Source organism: Leucopleurus acutus, assembly GCF_964270905.1.
Source record: "Leucopleurus acutus genome assembly, chromosome: 11".
Classification (NCBI taxonomy): domain Eukaryota; kingdom Metazoa; phylum Chordata; class Mammalia; order Artiodactyla; family Delphinidae; genus Leucopleurus; species Leucopleurus acutus.
The window spans coordinates 79,422,654-79,447,342 of NC_139152.1; the positions used below are offsets into that span (position 1 = coordinate 79,422,654).

General features: G+C 38.0%; 1 protein-coding gene across 1 annotated transcript in view; it reads left to right on the forward strand.

The window, feature by feature from the left end:
• The window catches only part of CFAP54 (cilia and flagella associated protein 54), a gene marked incomplete at its 3' end in the record, with an annotated part of 303,390 nt that overhangs the window by 31,179 nt on the left and 247,522 nt on the right, over positions 1 to 24,689 (forward strand). The window contains exons 6-15 of the mRNA XM_082850839.1: positions 3,920 to 4,063; positions 5,656 to 5,769; positions 5,893 to 5,994; positions 11,019 to 11,217; positions 13,253 to 13,434; positions 13,518 to 13,674; positions 14,610 to 14,695; positions 17,325 to 17,459; positions 18,528 to 18,678; positions 22,775 to 22,851. Coding sequence (XP_082706965.1) covers positions 3,920 to 4,063; positions 5,656 to 5,769; positions 5,893 to 5,994; positions 11,019 to 11,217; positions 13,253 to 13,434; positions 13,518 to 13,674; positions 14,610 to 14,695; positions 17,325 to 17,459; positions 18,528 to 18,678; positions 22,775 to 22,851 — 1,347 coding nt within the window. The remainder of the gene's footprint in view (positions 1 to 3,919; positions 4,064 to 5,655; positions 5,770 to 5,892; positions 5,995 to 11,018; positions 11,218 to 13,252; positions 13,435 to 13,517; positions 13,675 to 14,609; positions 14,696 to 17,324; positions 17,460 to 18,527; positions 18,679 to 22,774; positions 22,852 to 24,689) is intronic.

Here is a 24,689-nt window from a genome sequence, read left to right on the forward strand (position 1 = left end):
GGAGGTGGGAAGTCGTGGGCGGGGAAGGTGTGGGACATCAGGTGGTGGTGCTAGTGATGTTGGGGAGGGGATGAAATTAGATAGATTTTCAACCCTTTGATCCTGTGATTACCTGAAGTAGGTCCATGTTTAGCATCATGAACTGAAACTTTTCAATGAAGTTCAGTCAGTCAGTCAGCAGAGATTTGTTGCATGTTTACTACATGCCAGATAAAATTCTGGGGGCTGGGGATACAGTGTGAACAAGACAGACAGGGCCCTTTCCTAAGGTAAACTTGCATTCTAGTGGGATGAGCTTACATTCCCAGCGGATAGCAAAGAATATTACAAGTCTGTGTCAAACCCCGCTTTGCTTCCAACAGCCCCCTTTCCTCTGGACTCAAAATTGACCAGACGGTGGAGAGTTCTGGCTTTTCAGGCTTCTTTTTTCTTTTAGATGTCTGCTGAGCTGCTTGCACACATGTTATACACATTGTCTTTGAGGGCTCCAAAGATGGTAATAGGGTCTGAATGTTACCAGTGTTTCATCTGTTTTTACTGTTAAATGCTTTGTCAATCTGATGGGTTTGCTTTATACCTGTGAAGCTCCTGGACCTTTTTGATGATTTGCCTTTTAACATTGGGTTTGACTACTACAGACTTATTTTTCCTTAATTATTTCCTCAGTTATTGAAGGCTGAATTTGTGATTGGAAGAGGAGCTTTTTTCTGTTGTCCAAATTTATTATCATTATTTTCTTGAGAATCTAGACGACTTGTTAACTCTCCCTTGGTTGTTTCTGCTGACTTTAGGGTTGTTCAGTGAATTCATTGAATAGCACTTGGGAATATCTGCTAGGTACCTGGCACTGCTCTAGGTGCTGGGGATATAATAACAAAAAAGGCACTGTTGTTATTTTCAAAGAGATCAGAGTAAGGTTTTGGAATCACACACAGGAGCATATTAATGCAATTGGATGTGACATATATATGTGTATGTAAGAATCTATGTAAATTATATACAGTGTATAGATACACATGTATATACATACAGTGCAATTACAGGAGAGGCAGAATTGAGCATTTCTCTTTACGGATGTTAGCAGAGTCCTCTTCAGCAGCTAGTTCTCTTTCCCCTGCTCTCCCTCCCCCTTCTCCTCCTCCTCTTCCTCTGTCTTTCCCATGCTCCCCCTTCCTTCTTCTTTGTCTTCATTGTCATTAGCAAAGCTAACACTTAGTATGTGTTTACTGTGTTCTAAGCACTTAGCATGTATTAATGAAAACAATCCTATAAAACAGTTACTGGTATACCTGTTTTGCAGATGAAGAACCTGAGGCTCGTGGAGTTTAACTGTCCAAGTACCACTGCTAATAGTGGAGGTAGAGTTTCAGCTCAGTCTTATGGGGAAGGAGAGAACAGAGTGAGCAGAGATGCATATTTGGACCATTAAGATGTTTTGTGGAATGGAAAGTATTTTGGACCAGCTTTAAGCATACTATGCAAGGTCAAGAGTAATGGGGGTGGGGTGGGGGAAGGCAGGGACTAGGTTGTGCCCTATAAATGCCCTATAAAGGAAGCAACTGCACAGCACAGGGAGATCAGCTCGGTGCTTTGTGACCACCTGGAGGGGTGGGATAGGGAGGGTGGCAGGGAGACGCAAGAGGGAGGGGCTATGGGGATATATGTGTATGTATAGCTGATTCACTTTGTTATACAGCAGAAACTCACACAGCATTCTACAGCAGTTGTACTCCAATAAAGATGTGAAGAAAAAATGCCCTATAAAGGGTTTGAACTTTGTTATATAGACAATAGGGAACCATTGAATGTTTAAATCACAAGAGTGACACAACTCAATTTGCATTTTAGAAGGATAACTCTGGTGGATTAAGGAAGATGCTTAAGGAAGCGGGGTATTTAAGAAGATAAGGAGACAAGTGAGGAAGTATCCCAATAGTCCTGGGAGACTGCTTTGTTAAGGCTGATATTTTCCCATGGATAGAATTTAGAATTTGATATTCTGAGATACTTTGCTCATAGATTCTTATTTCCATCCCAGTAATAGTTCTAATAGCAATATGTGGAGCAGAGCCCAAATTTCTTCTAATATTCAATCAAGTGAAGGGCAATACAGTCCATTTACCGTTTGAAATTTTATTTTTTTAAAATTTTTATTGGCGTATAGTTGATTTACTATGTTGTGTTAGTTTCAGGTATACAGCAAAGTGAATAAGTTACACATATACATATATCCACTCTTTTTTTTTAGATTCTTTTCCCATATAGGCCATTACAGAGTATTGAGTAGGCTATACAGCAAGTTCTTATTAGTTATATATTTTATAAATAGTAGTGTGTATGTGTCAATCCCAATCTCCCATTTTATCCCTCCCCCCTTATCCACTGTTGACCATAATTTTTCTACATTCATGACTCGACTTCTGTTTTGTAAATAAGTTCATTTGTACCCCTTTTTTTAAAGGTTCCACAGATAAGCTGTATCATATGATATTTGTCTTTCTGTGTCTGACTTACTTCACTCAGTATGACAATCTCTAGGTCCATCCATGTTCCAGCAAATGGCATTATTTTGTTCTTTTTTATGGCTGACTAATATTCTGTTGTATATATATACCACATCTTTATCCATTCCTCTGTTGATGGACATTTAAGTTGCTTCCATGTCCTGGCTACCCTTTGAGGTTTTAGAATATTTTTTTTTTGGCTGCGTTGGGTCTTTGTTGCTGCACGCAGGCTTTCTCTAGTTGTGGCAAGCGGGAGCTACTCTTTGTTGCGGTGCGCGGGCTTCTCATTTGTGGTGGTTTCTCTCTTGTTGCAGAGCATAGGTGCATAGGCTTCAGTAGTTGTGGCTCGTGGGCTCTAGAGCGCAGGCTCAGTAGTTATGGCACATGGGCTTAGTTGCTCCGCAGCATGTGGGATCTTCCCAGACCAGGGATCAAACCTGTGTCCCCTGCATTGGGAGGCAGATTCTTAACCACTGCGCCACCACCAGGGAAGTCCCTAGAATATTTTCAAAGAAAGGAAAATATTGACGAAGTTAACTGCAGAATACATTATCATCAAATAGTGTTTCCCAGTTTCAAATAGTGTTTTCCAGGGCTTTATGGGAAAAATATGTCCAAAAAGGATTATCACTGGGATTGTGGGGAAAAGTTCTTTAACTGTAGATAGAATAGCACAAGAGGCTCTTACATATATTCCAACGGATGGGCCAATAACAATGGTGACCCTTCCCCCAAATTTTGTTTCAGTTTGTACCTTCGGAATAATTACACTGGTAATAGGCATTATTTATGGACGGCTTACAATTGAGTCAAAATCATCCTAGTGTGTCATGTACATTATCTCCTTCCCATAATAGTACTGCAGTGATGTGCTAAAATATCCATTTTATAGATGAGAAAATTGAGGTCTGGAGAAGTAAAATGACACAGATACTAGGTGTTAAAATTGGAACTGAAGCCCAGGTCTTTTTGCTTCTAATCCTGGACCGTTTCTGCTAAGTATCACAGGCCCCAGATTGTAAGCCTTTCCTGTTTTTCCCTACCCTGTTATGCCAGTTTATTTTCAGAATAATACATTGGTTTGAGACCAGCTAATAACAATTGCATTGTTGGAATTAGCTCCTGGACTACTGTTGACACTTGATAAATGTTAATAAAAATAAGCTGAGTTCATAGGATTTTAGGAGCTAAGAAGGAAGACATTCTAAAATGGTTAACTTGAGATTTTGAGTTCTTGAGATAATTCTTTTACTTTTAAATGCTTGTTTTTTTAATTGACTCATTATTTGTGGTATTTTTAGTTTAAGTAGTCAGCAACTTGGGCTCACCACTCATAATTTGATAACATTAAATGAAAATCGGCATTATTAGCTTAAAATGAAAAGACATTCTATTGTGCCCTTTTTCTGTCTCAGGCCTTGGAATATCTCCTGTGGGCCAGTGTATGTATGGAATCCTCGGTCCCACTTCTGTCCATCAGGTACTTGACGTGGAGAGCTACTCTTTACACCGCTGTCTGTCAATGCTACTATGACTGCCAGGCTGGTATTCACGGAGAGGTACGCTGCTTTTAACTCTGAGGATGCCAGTATTTAAAAATACAACATATTCAGCATTTTTTTCTTTAGATGAGCGGCAAGAAAACAAACAAGCAAACAAACAAAACCCAAAGAATTGCAGTGAAGCAAAGACAAAAGTCCCAGGCTTTATTTGCAGAAATTTGCTTGACTTCTCCATTCTGTTGGTCTCTTGCATCACTTCCTGTTTCCCCCTTTATTCTCTATTCAGTTCTACCGTCTTTACTCCTTTTCTGAATCAGATCTCTGATATCTTCCCTTCCTTATTGTATTCTTGTATGCAAGCTACTTTCTTTCCCTGTTTAGTTACTGTGTTCCATGCCACCTACCATCCATTTGTCTTGCTTTTCTCTGCTTCCTACCACCATTTATTTAGTATACTCTATTTCTTATTTTTCCTCTTTTCCTATGTATATTTTTGATTGAATATTTGAACTATAACTTAACTGGTTGGGGCTTCTATTGGTCTATGCCACACCTCTGTGCAGATGAAAACAGGTACTCTCATTATGGTATGTGGTACTTAGCTTGTCAGTGGATGGGGTCTTGGTGACAATTAGAAACAGGCACCCTTTCCTTTGGGCGAACCTGTCCCTGCACCAGTGTGCATAGCTTGGTGAGTACAGGGTGGGTTGGATTTCAGCAGGAGAACAGCTTAATACAGCCCTTGTGGGATACTTTTTCTAGCCTAGGATACATTCTAGAAACTGCTCACCATACATGCATAGTTTTAGTGTACTAGTGGTGGCATGTTTCTATAGCTATTAAATTTATCAGGGATTGAAATGTTTGCAGAGTTTTGACCATTTGATTCCTATTGGAATTTTTTCTTATTGGAAAATGTAACCCTTTATGTTACTATTGTGTTCTAGAAGCATCTTCATGAAAACTCATAAATTATAAATAAAGTACTTCAAAGAACTAGTAAAATAAATTGCATGAATTGAACTTGTTTTGCTGTTATTGCTAAAGAATTATAATAATGGTGAACTGATTAAATAAGCTAGCCTGCTTCCTTTCCTCATATATTAATAAATACTTCCTATATGTTGGGTACTGGAAATCCAAAAATGAATAAGACCCTTTAAGGACCTCACAATTTAGTGGACAGTGTGAACAATTGAATAGATAATACAGCTTGTTTTGGTAGAAAGGTTAGAATTTGAGAAGAGCACTGAGGAGGGTGTGTGTGTGTGTGTGTGTGTGTGTGTGTGTGTGTGTGTGTGTGTGTGTGTGCGCGCGCGCTTGTGTGCGTACGTGTGTACAATGCCAGAGAAGTGATCGTCTATATGAAGCTGCTGTTTAGCCCAGAATTTGACTTTCCTTACTTTTTGAATTAATTCATAAAGTTAGTATATCCAACATTTTATTAACTTTAGATTTACAGAAATTAGTGGTGCTTCTCGGAAATGATTGACCGGATAGCTACCATGTTCTAAAGAATCAGCATCAGCATAGAGTTTAATTCACCAATTAAATCAAATGTCTGGGAGAATAAAACATACTGTCTTGATACATTTTTAATCACTATACTCTAACTTACTATGAATTAAATTTATTTTAATTGCATGTAGGCATTTGCTCGGCGTGCTTTGGCTAAAATTGATGAGTTAAGGCAACTGGAATTAATGAGTTCCTCACAATCACAGGAAGAATCCAGAGGATATTATAGAGAGGCCACGATAAAGGTATAAAAATTTCATGAAATAACAGAAATTTACTGTACTCTACAAATGATTAAGTACTTAATATTAGTAGTTGAGAAGTACATCCCACTGTTACTTCATATGTAATTCTTCTTTTTGAGGCAGATGGCAGTCATGATCTTCAAAAGGGGAGTATTTGAATCTAGAAGAAGAAACAAAAGCTTCTTTAGACCAAATATAAGAGCTAACCTAAGGGAAGCACAAACTGTAAGTCTCAGAATGTCTTCTCTGTTTTAGACTCTTTTTGCAGTGCGTTTGTGTTATACCTCTCTGTCTTTTAAGCCTAGACACTAAGTATTAAATCCTGGCCCCTAATCCCTGCACCAGTGGCAAATAGAAGAATGCCTTCCCAATTTGGACACGGCCTTGCTTCATCCCTTTCTCAAAGCTTTTGTACCTTCGCACAATCCCAGTTTTGTAACATGAAAGGCCAAGAAGCTGAAGAGCCTGGGAAAGGTTCAAATGCACAGGCTTCTGAGTGGTGCTGCAGAGGCCTTTTGACCACTTGGTGTCAGCTTCAAAGGCATTGAGGATGGAGAAGAGGTGGAGGCACCTTTTCTTATCAGCTTCTGGTTTCACCTTTGGGAGCGTTTAGGGTGTAGGTTATACTGGAGCAGCAAACAACCCCCATGTCTCAGTGGCTTAAAGCAATTTATTTCCCACTGGAGTCAAACATTATTATAGTTATCAGGAGCTCTGCTCATGACCGATGCTCAGGGCCAGGTTGAGGAGCAGTCCTCATTTGGAAAATTGCCGGGTCGTTCTGCCAGAGGGCACCTAAGAGAGCTCTGGAGGACCTCACACAGGCAGTGATGCTCAGCATGGAAGTGACAGCAGCCTCCTTTCTAACATATTCAGAACTCCTCACATGGCCCCTCTTGGCCACAGGTGTGTTTGGCCAACAGCACTAAGGGCTCCCAGGGAGAGGAGTGGGACATAGATATGCCTGTGGGATCCTCTGCCCTTTCTCCCTTCTGCCTTTCTCCTTCTCCCACTGTCTTCTCCCTGGCCATTCTGAATCTCAGTGTTCCTTAAGTCCCAGCTCTGTATTTCTTTGAAGTGTTCCCTGATCATTCTAGACAGTTGTAAACTCTCTTGTGAGCTTCTTTGGGACTGAAAATGAAAGTGAGGGGGAAGAAGATGAGCACTTTCTGACAGAAGAGTAGTAGAATCTCAGAACCTGGAAGGAATTTTAGAAATCATTTGTTTCGGTCCTTTTCTATTACAGACGGGGAAAATAAAGCCCAGAGTATTTAAGCCAGCTGCTGGCGGCACCGGAACCAGAACCCAGGTCTCTAGCTCAGTGTATTCTAACTACTCCAGTGACTGCCATTCTCTTTCCTCATTTCTTCTTATAATATTTGAGAGGAATTCTTTTTTTTTTTTTTTTTTTTTGCGGTACGCGGGCCTCTCACTGTTGTGGCCTTTCCCGTTGCGGAGCACAGGCTCCGGACGCGCAGGCTCAGCGGCCATGGCTCACGGGCCCAGCCGCTCCACGGCATGTGGGATCTTCCCGGACCGGGGCACGAACCCGTGTCCCCTGCATCGGCAGGCGGACTCTCAACCACTGTGCCACCAGGGAAGCCCTTTTGTTTTCTTTTTTCTTTTAAATAAATCATATTTAAATACAAATATTTGGACATGGTAGCTTTCTATTGCTACTTAGTGTCTCTGAGATAAATTGAGTACTGATCCCAGGCATGTAGTTCGTACCTCCTTTCAAATCATATCCCTTACTGACCAGTGGTATGTAATTGGTGGGGGTGGTAGCTTGCCAAATTATAGACAATTCCTTGGATGAGCTGTTGAATAGCCTGCATCTGGTATTGTTAAGTAGTAATGCTATAGTGTTCGTTAGAGAGCAGGAGGCATATTTTGCAGAATGTTCTGCTTTAAATTTATGAAATCGTTTTACTGTTTCTACAAACGAAAGTATTTCAGTGTGCGTTAAATCTATTTTACAGAAAATTTCTGAGTTCATAGGACAGTTGTTAACTCACAGTGAATCATTTTGACTTTCAAAGGATTGTTTTATAAGACTGCTAATTCAGACTTCTAGTGATTGACCATTTAGTGATTCATTCAATACATATTTTTAAAGTACCTGCTCTGTGAACAAGATACGTAGAGGTTACCTTCTAGTGGAAAAATTACATAATAAATAAGTAACTTATAGCTTGTGATAAGAATTAAGAAGGAAATAACGGTGGTGATTAAATGAGTTACATGTAAAGCCCTTAGAATGTTCCTGGCACATGGTAGGTCCTCAGTTGTATGAGCTATTACTATTTATTTTTCATTCATTCATTCAGTAGCCATGTATCGAAGGCCTACTGTGGTTCAAGAGTGGTGGCACATGGAAAAGATGAAGTCGAAGTTCTTTCTTTCTTTCTTTGTTTCTTTCTTTCTTTTATTTATTTATTTTTTGGCTGTGTTGGGTCTTCATTGCTGCACGCAGGCTTTCTCTAGCTGTGGCGAGCAGGGACTACTCTTCATTGCAGTGCGCGGACTTCTCACTGCAGTGGCTTCTCTTGTTGCGGAGCTCGGGCTCCAGGCGCGCGGGCCTCCGTAGCCGTGGCGCACGGGCTCAGTAGTTGTGGTTCATGGGCTCCAGAGTGCAGGCTCAGTAGTTGTGGCGCACGGGCTTAGCTGCTCTGCAGCATGTGGGATCTTCCCGGACCAGGGCTCAAACCCGTGTCCCCTGCGTTGGCAGGCAGGTTCCTAACCACTGCGCCACCAGGGAAGCCCTGAAGTTCTTTTTTGAATGGCTTTGGAATAACAAGCGGGATTTGATTAGACAGGGAGAAGGGGGGAAAACATTCTAAGTAAAGGACAAGAGCATGAACATAGCTTGGAAGCAAAAGTAAGCAACGACTTTTGGTGGACAGTGAGACAGTGAGAAACTGAGCTTGAATGGAGTGGATGTATTATGTTGGGGAATTAACATAATACATCTTATGGCACCGATGTCATGGAAGCCATGGTGTTTAGGGTTGGAACTGACTGCATGGGTTATATCATTCAGCTTCTCATCCATCTTGACAATTTAAAAGATGGTTTAGTGTACCCTATGCAGTACATGTACCAGGATTTGTCTAATATTTTTTATTACTAGTAATTTAGTTGTTTTCCCATTCTTTGCTGTTATAAATATTGCTGTAATCAACATCTTCAGGTATATTATTTTTTCTTTCTTTTATTTCCTGTGGGTAAAATTCAAGGTATAGAATTTGAATAATGTTAGACAAACATTTTTATTTCTCTTGATATATATTGCCAAATCGATTTCCGAAACAAGTACTCCAAGGTGACAGTCCACATGTACCAATTCCACCACAAGCTATTATCATTTTGATATTATTATTTCTTAATTTAAAAAATAATTCAGTTTTCATAAAGTGGCTTGTTTTAACTAGTATTTTGATCCAACTTTCCCTTATATTTGTGTTTACTCTTTATATTTTCTTTTCAGGTGAATTATCTTTTACAGCTTTGACCATTTATCTACTAGAGATTTTAATTTTTAAAATGTATTTGAATAGGCTCATTTCTTTTTTCATTATGCCTACAGTTTTTTTTGAATTTTATTTTTTTATACAGCAGGTTCTTATTAGGTATCTGTTTTATACATATTAGTGTATATATGTCAATCCCAATCTCCCAATTCATCCCACCACCAGGCTTATTGTTTTTATAGAGATTAATATTTTGCTTGTCATGCTTGACAATCCAGTGTTGTTTTTTGCGGTACGCGGGCCTGTCACTGTTGTGGCCTTTCCTGTTGCGGAGCACAGGCTCCGGACGTGCAGGCTCAGCGGCCGTGGCTCATGGGTCCAGCTGCTCCGCGGCATGTGGGATCCTCTCGGACCGGGGCACGAACACATGTCCCCTGCATCGGCAGACGGACTCTCAACCACTGCGCCACCAGGGAAGCCCCAATCCAGTGTTTTTTTAATTGTGTTTCCTTTAAATATTTTTTTGTAGGTCTTTTAAATATTTATATTTTAAAATCTTTTGCTTGTTATTCATCTATAGCTATGATAAATCTATAGCTCTAGTTCACTTTTTGCTAGTTTTTCTAGGATATTTTAAAAAACAATTTCACTGTAATTTATTTACGTTTTACCATTTCATTTTGAATACTTCTAATTATTAGAAAGTTTATTATGCTGTTTAAATATAATTTTTTAAAGCTCTGTTTTAACCCATAGCAAACATCTTAGAAGAAACCCTGACGTCTGTTTGTAAAGCAAGAGAGGGCAGGGCATGAAGCTTAAGCTTTACTGAGGTTTTTAACATGTCAGTTAACCTAAGGGTTGAAAGCACATGGAAGCTAATAAGCAGGGAAGTTTTTGTTTGGGGAAAAATAGTCCAAAGCAGCTTTATCCCTGCTTTTGCTTTTCCGTCTTTCTGACTTTGCCCCAGGAAGAGGAATGAAGCAAGGAAATTGTGGGAAATATGGATATCCTCTAACTGGACATGGATTCTAGAAAAGCTAGCTAGAGCTACCTTTCTTGTTTCCTGGTAATCTAAGTACAGAGAACAGGTCATTTGTCAGAGAGAAGACTAAAGTGTGGAGGCAGGCCATCTGCTTGGGGTGAAATCATTCTGGGCCGACACAAAGCACAGTGGCTAGGGATTTGCACGCGGCTCTAACTGGCTCTGGCTTACTTGTATACAGCTGGTCAACTCTTTTTTAGAGTTAGCTACCATAAGACCTGTTATTTATACTATAAAATAGTGTTTTAAATTTGGGTTTGGGGACCTTCTGCACTAGAATTACCTCCAGTGTTTACTAAAAATGTCCCACCCAGACTCACTGAATCTCTGGAGATGTGGTCTGTGAATCTAAAAAGAGCTCCTGAGAGATTTTGAGGCAACCAAAGTTTGAGTATCAGTTCCTAAAGGCTGTCATGGAGGTACTACAAACCATATAGAGACTGATGCTGCCATTTATTAATAAACAGCCTTTTTAGGCTGCTCTGGAAACACAAACATATAAAGAGATGGCAACGTTTTTGATGTAATGGCAGCATGACATAAATAAACTTTAATAAAGTCTGGAGTGACACCTCAAAAAATGAAAACCATAAAAGCAGCCATCTCTCATCCACAGACCAACCACTCTCTCTTCTAGCGTTAATGAAGCTCACCTTACTTGTCTTCGCCTTATACTATCAAACATCGCGGAACTTTAAAAAAGGGAGCTGTATTTTGTTTTTTAATTCCAGTTGCCGTGGCCACGTACTGTCACAGAACAGTTGTTGGATGAGATGTTTGATAGCACTGCATCCCGGTTTCTGGCTGTCTTGGAGGCTCTCTCTGACTCAAATCGGCGAACACTACAAACTGGACCTGTTGTTACAGATGAAGTAGAAGTTCGTGATGTTGTCTCAGAACTGTTTATAGCAGGAAAAGAACTTTTAATAAGTAAATATGTTGTTAAAATAATATTTTATGGTAGAACATGAATAACAAAAATTTTAGCACGGTAGTCCATACCTAAGAAACTGATACCGATTTTTATTGATCTTGAATTCAGCAACCTTGCTAGACTCAATGGATAATTCAGATAATGTATTAGTAGATTTTCTTTTGGATTTTTTATGTATACAATCATATGATCTGTGAATAATGACAATTATGTTTCTTTCCAATTCTTAACCTTTTAATTTCTTCTTTCTTGCATTTCTTGACTTACTTTGCACTGGATAGGCTCTCCAGTAAAACATGGGATGGAAGTGGTGATAGCAGATATCCTTGTCTCATTTATGATCTCAGATGGAAAGCTTTCAGTATTTTATCATTAATTTTGATATTTGCTGAAGGATATTTTTAGACACCCTGTTTGAGATTAATGAAGTTTCTTTTATTCTTGGTTTAATGAGAGTTTTGTATGTTTTTAATCCTGAATATTTGTTGAATTTTATCAAAACCTTTTTTATGGGTTTATTGAGATTTATTGAGTTAATCGAATGGATTTGTCTTTTATTTCTATTAATGTGGTACATTACATTGATTGCTTATCTAATTTTTAATTACTCCATATTGTTGGAATAAATTTAATCTGGCAGTGAGGATTATCCTTCTGATATATTGCTTGATTTTCTTGCTAGTGTTTAATATTTCTGCTTCTCTGTTCATGAGAGAGATTTCCTTTCTTATAATATCCTTTTTGGGTTTTGCTCTCAAGGTCATGTTGGCCTCATAATAAGAGTTGAGAGTTCTGCCCTCTTTTTCTATTATCTGGAGGAGTTTGTGTCAGATTTGTGTTATTTCTTCTCAAATGTTTGAATTTGCTGGTGAAGGCATTTGGACCTGGAATTCTCTTTGTGGAAATGTTTTTAACTATGGATTACATTTCTTCCATAGATATAAAATGATTTAGATTTTCTTTTCATTTTAAAAAAATCTTCTGTTTGGTAAATAGTACTTTGATTTTATCTATATCTTAAAATTTTCATAAAATTGTTTGTAACATCATCATGATTATCTAAGTGAGCTTAGGATGTGCGTGTGTGTGTGTGCACCCATCTGAGGGCAAGGAGCCTCTGTGCCGCAGTTTGGGCTCATCTTTTCCTCACAAGGAAGGTATGAGATCTCAGAGGAGAATTCTCTTGACTTCCTTCACCCACACCTGAAAATTTACCTTCATCCACTGTCTGTCATTAAAGTGGAAGGAATGTTCCTTCTCCTCCTCTTTAGGTCTTTGGGCCTAATCTCTGCAGACTGCCCTTCATCCCTATCCAGCTTCCTCCCCTGTATTTCTTCCTCTTGTTAGAGTCAGATTTATTGAAGGAGTTGTCTGTTTTCACTGTCCCAAATTCTTTCCTTCCTGCTTGTACTTGGCGGTCTTCTGTCATGGACAGAGAGTGTCAGGGATAACCTCCTTATTGTTCAATTTGAAAGTCAGTGTTTTTCTTCCCTTTGCTCTCTGTAGTATTTGTTGCTGTTGACTACTCCTTTCTCTTTAAACGCTCTCCCTTGCAGCCTTTGCTCCCGCGGCCCTTCTCTTACTTGTTGGTGTTCCTTGCTGCTCTGTCCTAGGCAGCCGTCTGTTGCCCATTTACTGTGGATATGTAATGATGACTCTAAAGCTATACCCCTATTTGAGATCTCTTTTCCGAGCTCCCAGTCTGTAATCTCTAGCTGTCTGTTTCACTAGTCAACTCTTGCTAATCCTCTCTTTTTGAGATTCCATGTTCCTCCCTCTGGGGTGGCCTTCCCTGACCGACCTCCTACTCCAAACCTCTGTCCGATGCCTTTCTTTCTTGTCCACACAGCGCCAAGATATTTGCCCCCTAAGATTCCTTGTTGCCCCCACCTGCGTGCGAGCTCTGTGAAGGTAGGGGTTGTGTTTGCGTCTTTTCCGTTGTTTACCTAGCCTGGCAGTGTCTGACATTTAATACTTAGTAAATATTTCTTTGCACAAATGACATCCAAACCCCTCTCTTTCTTTTTCTAGTGTCAAATACCAGTGCAGATGGCATGCTTGATTTTCCAAAGTCTTCTCTTTTGGAACTTATTATAAGAAGGAAAAATGTTATTTCTGTGGATGCTGCTGTAAAATTTATAAAACTAGCTTTTACTTATGAGGAGTGGAGTTTATTTGAATCTGCAGCTGGGCAGCTTATTGATTTTCTCCAGGTAATATATGCAAAATAGTTACTTTGTTTTTATTTTATTAACATGACACTGAAGTAATTAATTGTGGGATATACTTTTCTTAGAGGCAGGATGATCCAGAGTCAAAGAAAGCAGAGAAAGATTTAATTCTTCTTCTTGCAATAGAACCTTTAATCAACGTAAAGAGAAACAAAGGTTTGATCTTTCCCCTCGAAAACTACAAAGGAAGTCAAGTTAACGGTAAAAAAATTGCTCTTCATGGTGAGTATTTATTTGCATTTTTGAAAAACTAAGATGACTTTATATGCTCTCTACAGGTGAGGTGAGAGAAAGAATGTTCAAGGCAGAGGGAGCAGGAAGTGTAAAGGCCCTGAGTGAGAGTGTGCTTGATTGTTGAAAGAATGGCAAGGAGGCATGTATGGTTGGAGTGCGCTAGTGGTGGTGCTGGCATTTGAGAATGCGGTAGGAGGTGAGCTCAGGGAAATAGCTGGGTGCCTGGTCTGGCAGGTTCCTAGGCCTTGTAAGGATGCTGGATTTTATTTTGAGTCATGGTTTTGAGCAGAAGAATGAGGCTCTACTTAGCTGCTACCTTATCAGTGAGAGGCCAGCAGGGCAGCAAATCAAATCTATCAGTTCACTTTGGTAAGGGAAAGTTTGGTGGTCTCCTCTCTGTTTCCAGCATGCAGAGTTTTCCATTCTAAAACTTTTTACGTCTTAAAAGTCATTGTGTATATAATTGAAAATCTGCAGCCTCTGTTTTTTAGAGAATTATTTAATCCTATACTTTTATGTTTTATCATATTCTTAGCATTGAATGGCTGCTAAATTGTGGTAAATAATTTGTACCAAGTAACGATGCTTTTTTTTTTTTCTAATGGTTTCTGAATAGATACCTTTGTTATTTTTATTTCAACTGCTCTATATGTTTTAATATTATAAACCTTCTCAATTCCATTATGGACATAGTTGGCATACAGATTGCAGATTAATGAAAATATTAATAGTCCATTTTAACTGAATTAGAGCCTACTTAGATTAGTTTTCATACAGAAGCATTTAAAGTGTCTTATTGATATACTATTTGCCCAGATATCATTTATGTCACTTTTGTAGAATTTCTGTGTTTCTATGCCTTTTCTATTTGAAATTTTGTGACGAAATTTTTTGTTTCATTTTCCTGTATTTTATAAATTGAGATACTTCTGTGAAGACTTGTGGATATTCAGAAGACATTTTCCATTTGGCGGCAACCTTGTATTCCTGTGTCTGTGGCTCTCCACAGGTGAAAAAGCTATTTTGGATAATTTGTAATAGTGTCAAAGGAGGCTCTTTTACTTAATTTAAAGCCAGATTTAAAAATCACAGGAATTTCACCTTGCTGAAATTCTGTATTGTTTAATCATTAGAAGAAGAGATCAATTTATACCCTGACTTGTAATTTTAAATTTGTTTTTATTATTGTCATCATTTTGGGTGTCAGTCTCTTCCTTCTTGGGAAATTCCAAGGCTAGCTATATTTCTTTTTTTTTTTTTTTTGCCAGATTTATTCTTAAACTTAAGACTCGTTCTAACATCTATTTTCTCTAACATATGATTTTCTTATTTTTTTCTTGTATATATGTATAGTTTTTCTTCTTTCTTGCATTTTTTTAAACATCTTTATTGGAGTATAATTGCTTTACAATGGTGTGTTAGTTTCTGCTGTATAACAAAGCTATATGTATACCTACATCCCCATATCTCCTCCCTCTTGCTTCTCTCTCCCACCCTCCCTATCCCACCCCTCTAGGTGGACACAGAGCACTGAGGAGGTTAGCTATATTTCTAATGATGAAGGAAATGAGGCAGTGGTTTTAGTGAGAGTTAATATTCTTAAAACACTGCTTTCCAGTCCCCGAGTACAAAGCCTGGTTATTATTTGGAGTCACTTAGCACACAATGGCCAGTATTTAGAAATGATGATTTGTGGGTATGGATATTTAAGCAAAACTAGTATAGTACTGGTTTTAAACTGAATTCCAGGGACCGCCCCCCCCCCCCAGCCCCAAGCTTCTCTGAGGCTCCTCAGGAGCCAGCTTTAGGCCGTAACACCCTAAGCTGTTCCTATTAGTTTTTGAGATTCTGAGGGAATTTCCTTTGAAAATTTGGTTTTACTGCTATAAAAAAATGTTTGAAAACCACAATTATAGAGCACTATATTAACTATTGTTCAGGTAAGTGAAACACAGTAAGGGACTCGAGAAGTTCCACTCTTATAATATTTTCTATTCCTTCATTTATTAGTTTGTTATAACCTGTGACAGGTGTTTAATTTTTGAAAGAAAGGTATTTGATAGCAAATATACTTATTATCGTGGGCAAACCAAACCAAAAAATTCCAATCAAGGCTGAAAAGTGCATGAAATTTTCATCTTTCTGCTTTTTAAAAAACCATGTGTATCTTAGTTCAGTTCAATTCAGTAAACATTTTTTGAGCTCTGTTATGTTTCCAAGCACTGTACTATGGTCCTGCATATGTGAAATAAGTCTTAGAGCTGCCCCAAAGGAGCTCGAGGTTTGATATATTTTAATCATAAACTCATTATCTTTCTAGTTCATATACAGTGAATAACTTTATTTTCCTTTTGGAAAGAGCCAAAGTAACTGAACTGAGAGGAGATAGACTTGATTTGGATCATCTGTTGATATCCAGTGTGATGTTCAGTTTAGTTCCTTCATGTCTCTCTTTTCTTTTTGTCCATAACCTTTCCCAGCTCCCCATTCCCTTTCCCCTTATTAGTTTCTCCACCTCTCCATTCTTTATTATTATTTATTTATTTTTGGCTGCGTTGGGTCTTTGTTGCCGCACACGGGCTTTCTCTAGTTGCGGCGAGTGGGGACTACTCTTCATTGCGGTGCGCAGGCTTCTTATTGCTGTTGCTTCTCGTTGTGGAGCACAGGCTCTAGGCGTGCAGGCCTCTGTAGTTGTGGCACGCGGGCTCAGTAGCTGTGGCTCATGGGCTCTAGAGCTCAGGCTCAGTAGTTGTGGTGCACGGGCTTAGTTGCGCCACGGTATGTGGGATCTTCTTGGACCAGGGATTGAATCGTGTCCCCTGCCTTGGCAGGCGGATTCTTAACCACTGCGCCACCAGGGAAGTCCCTTCTTTATTATTTTAATACCGAAATTTTAAAAAGAAAGAAGTATATACACACTTCAAATCTGGATGAAACTGGTAGGTTTACATAACTTGCCTAAAAGTATTTGGAACTGTTCTTTTTAGAGAGGTCAAGTAGCCTAGAGCAGTTAAGAGTGAGGTCTCTAGAGCTAGACTTCTTGGGTTTGAATCCTGGCTCTGCTACTTTCTTTCATTTTATCTTATGAAAAACCACTTCATCTTGTTGTGCTTCAGTTTGCTCATCTGTAAAGTGGGGATGATAGTAATAGTACTCACTTCATAGGTTGTTATGAGGATTAAATGAGCTGGTATATGTCTTAGTCTATTTGAGCTTCTATAACAAAGATACCCTAGACTGGTTGGCTTACACAACAAACATTTATTTCTCACAGTTCTGGAGGCTGAGAAATCAAGGCGTCATCTGCCTCCTGGTTCATAGATGGCTGTCTTCTTGCTGTGTCTTCACTTGGCAGAAAGGAGTCTCTCACTCTCTTTCTGGGGTCCCTTTTATAAGGGCACTATGCTCATTCATGAGGGCCCCACCCTCATACCAGTTGCCTCCTAAAGATACCTCCTAATACCATTGCTTTGGGAGTTAGGAATTCAACATAAGAAATTTGAGTTGACACAAACATTCAGTTCACTGCAATAAGTATAAAGCTCTGAGAATGTTGCCTGGCACACATTAAATGTTGTTTACCTATATCTCTATATCTTACTGTTCTTATCAATTTACTTTACCACTTTTGTTTTCAGAATGCTCAGCCTGATAAAGAAATCGTTGTGGACATGATAATGTTCCTATGGCAGAAGTGCAAAGTAGGAATTCAGCGGGTCAATGTGTCTGGAAATGACTATGCAAAATTCACCCAGAAAATCAGTACTAATAAAGTATTCCTTTTTGTTTCTCTTCATATGCTTTTTGTTATTGCTAATTTAATTTGTGATGCACATTTCAAACCTAAATTTTCCCTATTTACCCACCCTCATAATTATCAATACTATTCTTTAAATGTAGTGGTGAGTGAGCCTTTCCTTTAAGTGTATTCCCTGCACTTCTGCCTCAGTTTAATTTTGGGAAGCAGGGAGGTGTTTCAGGTTTTTCAGGGAGGAGTAAATACAGTATGTTTAAGGTTATATGAACTTGGATATATTCATTAAGAAGGTTAATAATAGAAAATACAAGTAAGGCATTTCAGTTTTTTTGGTAATAATATCAATAGTATATTTTTGAGCTCTCTCCTTTGGAAAGGAGAAAGTTGAACAGGTGAATATTATAACCTGGAAACTTAGGAGAGAATATTTTAACAGTAACACAGCCTTCTATGATTCTGAGGCCTCCTAAGATTAGCTACTAAGGTTGCATGGGCATGATTTTATCATATAGTTTAATAAACTAATGATGTGGGTGCATAAATGTTGTTTTCTCATTTTAGCTCCCAAACTGTGATGGCTAATTTTATGTGCTAAGCTGTGGGGTTATAGACATGAAAGACAGCTTCCAAGGCACCCAGCATGGAACTCGAAACATCCGCTTCCCCCTCACTATTTTGGATGCCTTTGATAGTGATCTTAACCACTGCTTTTTGAAGGGAGAATGAGAATTTTGAAGATACAGATAATCTTCACTGATATATATATATATATATATATATATATATATCTATATATAAACCATATGATAAATTTTCCATTATGGCTATAGATATGCAGACTATAAGCTTAAGTAAATCTTCTTTGTGAATTTATATCAACAGATAGATCATTAAATATCATCTTATTAGGATTATTGATCTTTATATTACTTATAATTAAGATCAGCTAATAAGGAGTACCTGTATAGTATTCCATATGATTAGAAGATGGTGATTTCAAGGAAGTACTAAGTTTTACAAAATGTGACTCTTTCTACAATGTAGTTACTTTCAATTGATTATACTGTGTATTTTCTCTTTTTAGTGGGTTTATCTTCTGTGGCAGATAAATGAAATAATTCACTGCTATAAAATGGAAGACATTGATGTGGTGGTGGTGGCAGAGGTCGCATTACGATTAAGTGAAATATTGGAGTCTTTAGGAAACCCAAGAAGAAAATTTAAAAAATTTCTAGGTAAAATATTGAATGAAAAAATATGAGGTCATTAATATATATATACATATGAATATATAAGTATAAATCATACTACTGGTTAACATCTGTTTATGGAAACTAGGCATTTCAGTATTGTGCTTCAGTGATGATGTATAATCAAAGATAGAAATGATATAGGTTTGACCAAGTTGATGTTAAAAAAAGATCATATGCTCTGTGGTTCAGTGGCAGATGAAACTCTTTGTGTCTTGTCTTCACTCAGATGTTTCCCTTCTCCGTTCCTCATGCCCACCTACCCCTGTCTCTCTCCCTCCGCCATTCTTCCTCTTTTCCTGTCTCTCCTCCCTTTTATCCTACTCCCTCCCCTTCCATTTCCCACTAGAGTGATGCTTCATGAAGGAAGAGAGCGTGTTCAGGTCACCGTTTTATCCTTGGTACCAGCACATTGCCTGACACAGAGGAGGAGCTCAGATGAATGTTTGTTGAATGAATCCATGGCCTTCTACCTTTTGTCTCCTTTTTAAGTCTCTCTTCTGATTCCCTCCTTTGAAAATTCTCCTTTCTTCATTTATTCTGTTGCCTCTCTTCTTTTCCCTTTCTTCTTATCTTCTTCCTCTGTTTGCTCCATTTCCCACTCATTCTCCTCCTCTCCCTGTCCCAACCCCTTCCTGCCATTATTCTGTTCTCCTTCCAGGAGGTGACTTCTCTCAGAGGATTGGTCTGCCCTCCTCTTTCTTTCTTCTGCCTGTGGTTGAACCCCTGAATTATCTGTTTCATTAGGTAACTCCCATATAGAAAATGAGGTGGGGGAGACATGTGGGTGTCTACTTTCCTATTTCACCCCATTTACAGAGTGTGTATGACGTGTGAGGGATTTGGTAATAATTACTGTAATAATTGTTTTCTCAGAGATTTGCTAATCTGGCTCTGCCTATTCTCGGTTGTTGAGTGCAGCTTTGCAGATGGAATTTGACAGCCATAGTTCTCAAACTTTGATCGGTATCAGTATCACTTGGGAACTTCTTAAAAATTCTTATCATACTTCGACTAGCCTGGACCTTCCTGGTCTTCATTAGCTTACCAGGAGATTTTGATACACGTCAAAACTTGAGGACCACTGGTTAGAGGTCTCTGGCTATCTAACACTTTCAGTGGCTTGAAGTCATGTTTTTGACACATCCTGTCTTAAAATGCTTTTCCCTTTTTAAAAACTTTTATTATGTAGAATTTCAAATATAGAGAGGTGAAATAAGTCACTGAGTATGCATCATCCAGTACCAATAATTATGAATATTTTGTTAATCTTATTTCATCTCTCCTGACAACACTTTCTTTTTTCCCGGAGTGTTTTAAAGCAGACATTATGTCATTTCACCAGCAAATACCTCAGCATATACACGTGTATGTGTTGTGTGTGTATGTGTTGTGTGTTGGTCTATCTATCTAACAGATAAGGTTTTGTTTTCTTTTTATAAAACCACCATGTTACTGTTATTACACCTTACAAAATAAGTAAAAAATTCCTGTGTCCCTGATTGTATTAAAAATGTCTTAAGTTGGTTTGTTCCAATCAGGATCCAAACATTCCCACACATTTTATTTTCTTATGTGTCTCTTAAGTCTCTCTCTGTAACCTGTAGCAGTTCCCCCTCTCCTTACTCCCGAAGAAATTGAATTATCCCCTTGTAGGATTTCCCACATACTGGATTTGGCTGTTTCTATTCTTGTGGTGTTGATTAACTTGTTTCTCTACCTGGTAATTAGATCTACCAGGTTGCTTGTATTCAAGTGATACATTTTCAAAAAGTATTCTTGCCAGCATCTTATATTTTTTGGGCGAGCATACTTCATGCATACTCCCTATTGCATTGCATCAGGAGCCATGCAATGCCTGGTTGTCCCACTTGTTATGATGTAAAGATTTACCGGTGAGTTCAGGTGTTGTCAGCTTGACTCTTTTCCCAGGTTGGTTTCCCCAGAAGCAGATTCTGAGACAAGGAGTTGAGTGTAGTAGTTATTTGGAATGTGATCCAGGGAAGCAGGGTGGTGGGGTGAAATGAGACAGAGAAGGAAAGGAAGCGAATACAAGGTACAGGAAGTTCATGAGAAGGCTGCTGTTGTGGGTACAGGGCTTATTCCCACGAGGGACCTCTAGGAGACTGTATAGAACATGCCTCAGAGAACTGGGAGGTTGTGGTATTTGTACCTTTATCTGTCATTGGTTGAAGGCTACTGGAGGAGGGGTAAGTAAGCCATGAGGGGCTTCTAACTTCTGTCATTCCATCTGCATTTATTCTATTGATACCTTAAATGAAGAACTTACTTCATCGACTGTTTGGTTACTCTGGTTATTTTTGATTATGTGGTAGATTCTATATTTGCTAAATATTTTGTAAAAGTAATTTAAAGCCTTAGATGATCTGTTCTTCCGGGGAAGATTTATGCTTGCTTTTACCAGATGCATGAAGGCACTACTACTCCAGGGTCCCATTATTCCAATTTGAGAGATTAAGATAATTTAAAGCTGAGATGCTCTTTCTTCGACCTATTTTCAGTTACTCTGACTCCTAGGATGTGGCCCCTTTTGGCTTTTCACCCTTGGTGGGCCCTGGATACCAGTCTCTGTTGCTGTGTTCTCCTGGACTCTCTTCCCAAGATCCGGAGGTTACTTCCTTCCCAAGATCCTGACTCTGTATTGAAATTAGCATTTTAGCTTGCAGATGAAAAAAAAAAGTGTATTTTTCCAGTTTCCTAGCCAGCAGAATGTTTCCAGATTATCTGTTACTGGAAGCAAAAGGTCCAATGATTACTTTTTTAAAAAAAGTCTATTTCTTATTCAATTTTATTATTTTGTTTACTAGTTACTTCTGGGAGACTATTGTTTTATATTCTTCAATTATAAATGGGCTAAATACAATTCATTATACTGATCCTTTGTTAAAATGTTTTATTTCTAAAGAACTAATCAATATTAGAGCACAGTCCATTTGTAAATTTGAAAACATCTACATTTATGTCATGAGCAGTTGTCCCCATTTAGACATATAAATTTTTATAACTTTTACAACAATGTTATTCTCATTATCATATTGGCCCATAAAACACAAAATTCAAGTCATTTTTTGTACGTTAATTATGATAATCTGCTTCAAGATGTTTATTTATTCATCTGTTTATTAAATAATTCATTGTCTAATTGGAATTACTGAATAATTTTTAGACTAGGAAACTAGCATTGCCATATACATTTTTATTATTTATATTCTAATTCAAGCCAGACTTCTCTGACATTTGTCTAAATTTACTGTTATTTGCTGAGTGCTTTTCAGTGGACTTTCTATAGAATATATAGAAAGACCGATCTCTTTACCATAATATAACCTTGCTGATAATCAAGCTTTTTGAGTTGGTTTGTTGTATTCCAAGCTGCTTTTATTTATTTATTTATTTATTTATTTATTTTTAGGAGTGATGGATAGGTTTATTATCTTGATTGTATTTCAAACTCAAGTGTACAGTTGAATATAGTGTTCAGTTTATTTAATTAATTTATTTAAATAGATCTTTACTGGAGTATAATTGCTTCATAATACTGTGTTAAAAATGTGGAATGCTTCACGAATTTGCATTTCATCCTTGCACAGGGGCCATGCTAATCTTCTCTGTATCATTCCAATTTTAGTATATGTGCTGCCAAAGCGAGCACTACAAGATGCTTTTAAATTGACTTATATAAAGACAAAATGTAATTATGTGGAAGAAATAATTTGTTGTTCAACTTCTAAGTGTTGAATCATTTCTAAAATCATGGGTGAAAAGTTAACTAGCGTAATGTTCTTTATGGTTATGATTCACTGTTATATTTCCATTTTTCTCTTTCATCCTTTTATTTTCTCTGGTCGTTCCTTCTCTTTGTTCCTCTCTCTCTCCTACTCTCTCCTCCTCCTCTTCCTATTTTTCCTCTTTTTATTCTCCTCCTTTTCCTTTTTCTCTCCCTTCCTCCCTCCCTCCCTCCCTCCCTCCCTTCCTCCCTCTCACCCTCCCTCCTTCCTCCCTTTCCTTCCTTCCTTCTTTCCTTCTTTCCTCTCTTTCTTTCTTTCTCTCTATTTTTCAGATACACCTTTAAGGAAAGGGACTAGTGAATCCCTTGGGGCTCCAAAAGGGAGTGTGGAAACTCTTCCAATATTAAAGGTATTGCAAAATATTTTAGAAAATATAGTTAAAAACATGAATTTTAATTTTCAAATAATATTAAATTTGTAAATATAGTGGTTAATTATAGAAGTAATTTTGAATATTTAATATCTGAGAAATTATGGTTTCTGTATACATTGAGAACTATATGGACATTTTTCTATGTTTTGTTTTTACTTTAGAAAAAAATCTAATCAGCTCCAAAAATAAGCTAGATAAAGCATCTTAGGAGGATTTATAGTTACATTACTATTGATATTTTGAATGTGTTGTGATTCATAGACTTACAGAGCAGAGATGTCCTACTTAGCATTTACCTCTGACAGATCAAATTAGTTACTACCTGCTAAAAATGCACCTAGAACAGTCCCTGGCATGTGGCAAGTTCTCACTGAATGTTAGCTTAAGAGAAGATAGAAGATGAGGGAGACAAATGGCCATTCTTCTTTTTGATGATAGTTTTCTTACTATATTTGAATTCTTTTTGTACATCATGGATTGTGTTGACCTGTATAGCTGAATGGGAGCCTAGGGAATTGTCTCATATATGTAATAAACATTTATTTACAGGCAAGAACTAGAATAGCATTTTGCAAACTCTGTCCTATGTGATGCTAGTACTACCCTTCAGAAAAGGATGCCAGGGTCAAGTAACCCTGGCTGACTTGAATTAAACACAATAGTTTCCTTACTGTATGACTTCTCAGGGGCGTTAATTTACTCATGAGTACTGTGGTTTTCCAAGAAGGAGATATAGAATACCATATGTTCCATTATTGAAAATAAAACTCATTTTACCTACTTAGGATGCTAATGTTCATGGACTACAGTTGAAAAATACTTTTCTAGAGAGGAAGCCAGTGATCTATATTTTGGTTTACCTGATTAATTAAAAAACTATAATTTTAACTTACAAAAGTTGTGTTAACATTTGAGGGCATTTCAAGGTACTAAAACATGAAGAAAAAATTCTGTAATTTCACTATATGGACCTAAACATTATCATTTTCTATATTTTCTACTAGTCTTTTTCACAATTAAAAAAAATATTTATTTATTTATTTTATTTTTGGCTGCGTTGGGTCTTTTATTGCTGCATGTGGGCTTTTATGTAGCTGCGGCGAGCGGGGGCTACTCGCTTTGTTGCAGTGCGTGGGCTTCTCATCGCGGTGGCTTCTCTTGTTGCGGAGCACGGGCTCTATGCCTGCAGGCTTCAGTAGTTGCAGCACATGTGCTCAGTAGTTGTGGTTCACGGGCTCTAGAGCACAGGCTCAGTAGTTGTGGCGCACGGGCTTTGTTGCTCTGCGGCATGTGGGATCTTCCTGGGCCAGGGCTCGAACCTGTGTCCCCTGAACTGACAGGCAGATTCTTAACTACAGAGCCACCAGGGAAGTCCTCTTTTTCACAATTTTTTTTATTACTGCTGTTTTATTAAATTTGTATGTAAAGTTCAGTCTAATACAAAACACAATAATCTGTTTTCTTTCATTAATTCAACAAATCTCTATTGAGAGCCTGCTCTATGGCATGCATTGATTTAGGCTCTGAGAAGACACATTTTTAACATAGTAACATTCTAATGTTTTTTCTTAACATGAATCCACCAGCACTTTTTCCTGTTGCTAAATGTTAATCCTCATGATTACTATGTTTTCTCTGAAAAATTGATTTGAAACATATGACATACAATTATAAAGAATATTATAATGAAGAGTCATTCCCCCATCACTCTTTTAAGAAATGAAACATAGCTAGTACAGTTGAAACTCAACTCCTCCACTAACTGTTCCTGCTCACATTGTCTTTCCCCCTACCTAGGAGTAACTGCTGTTCTA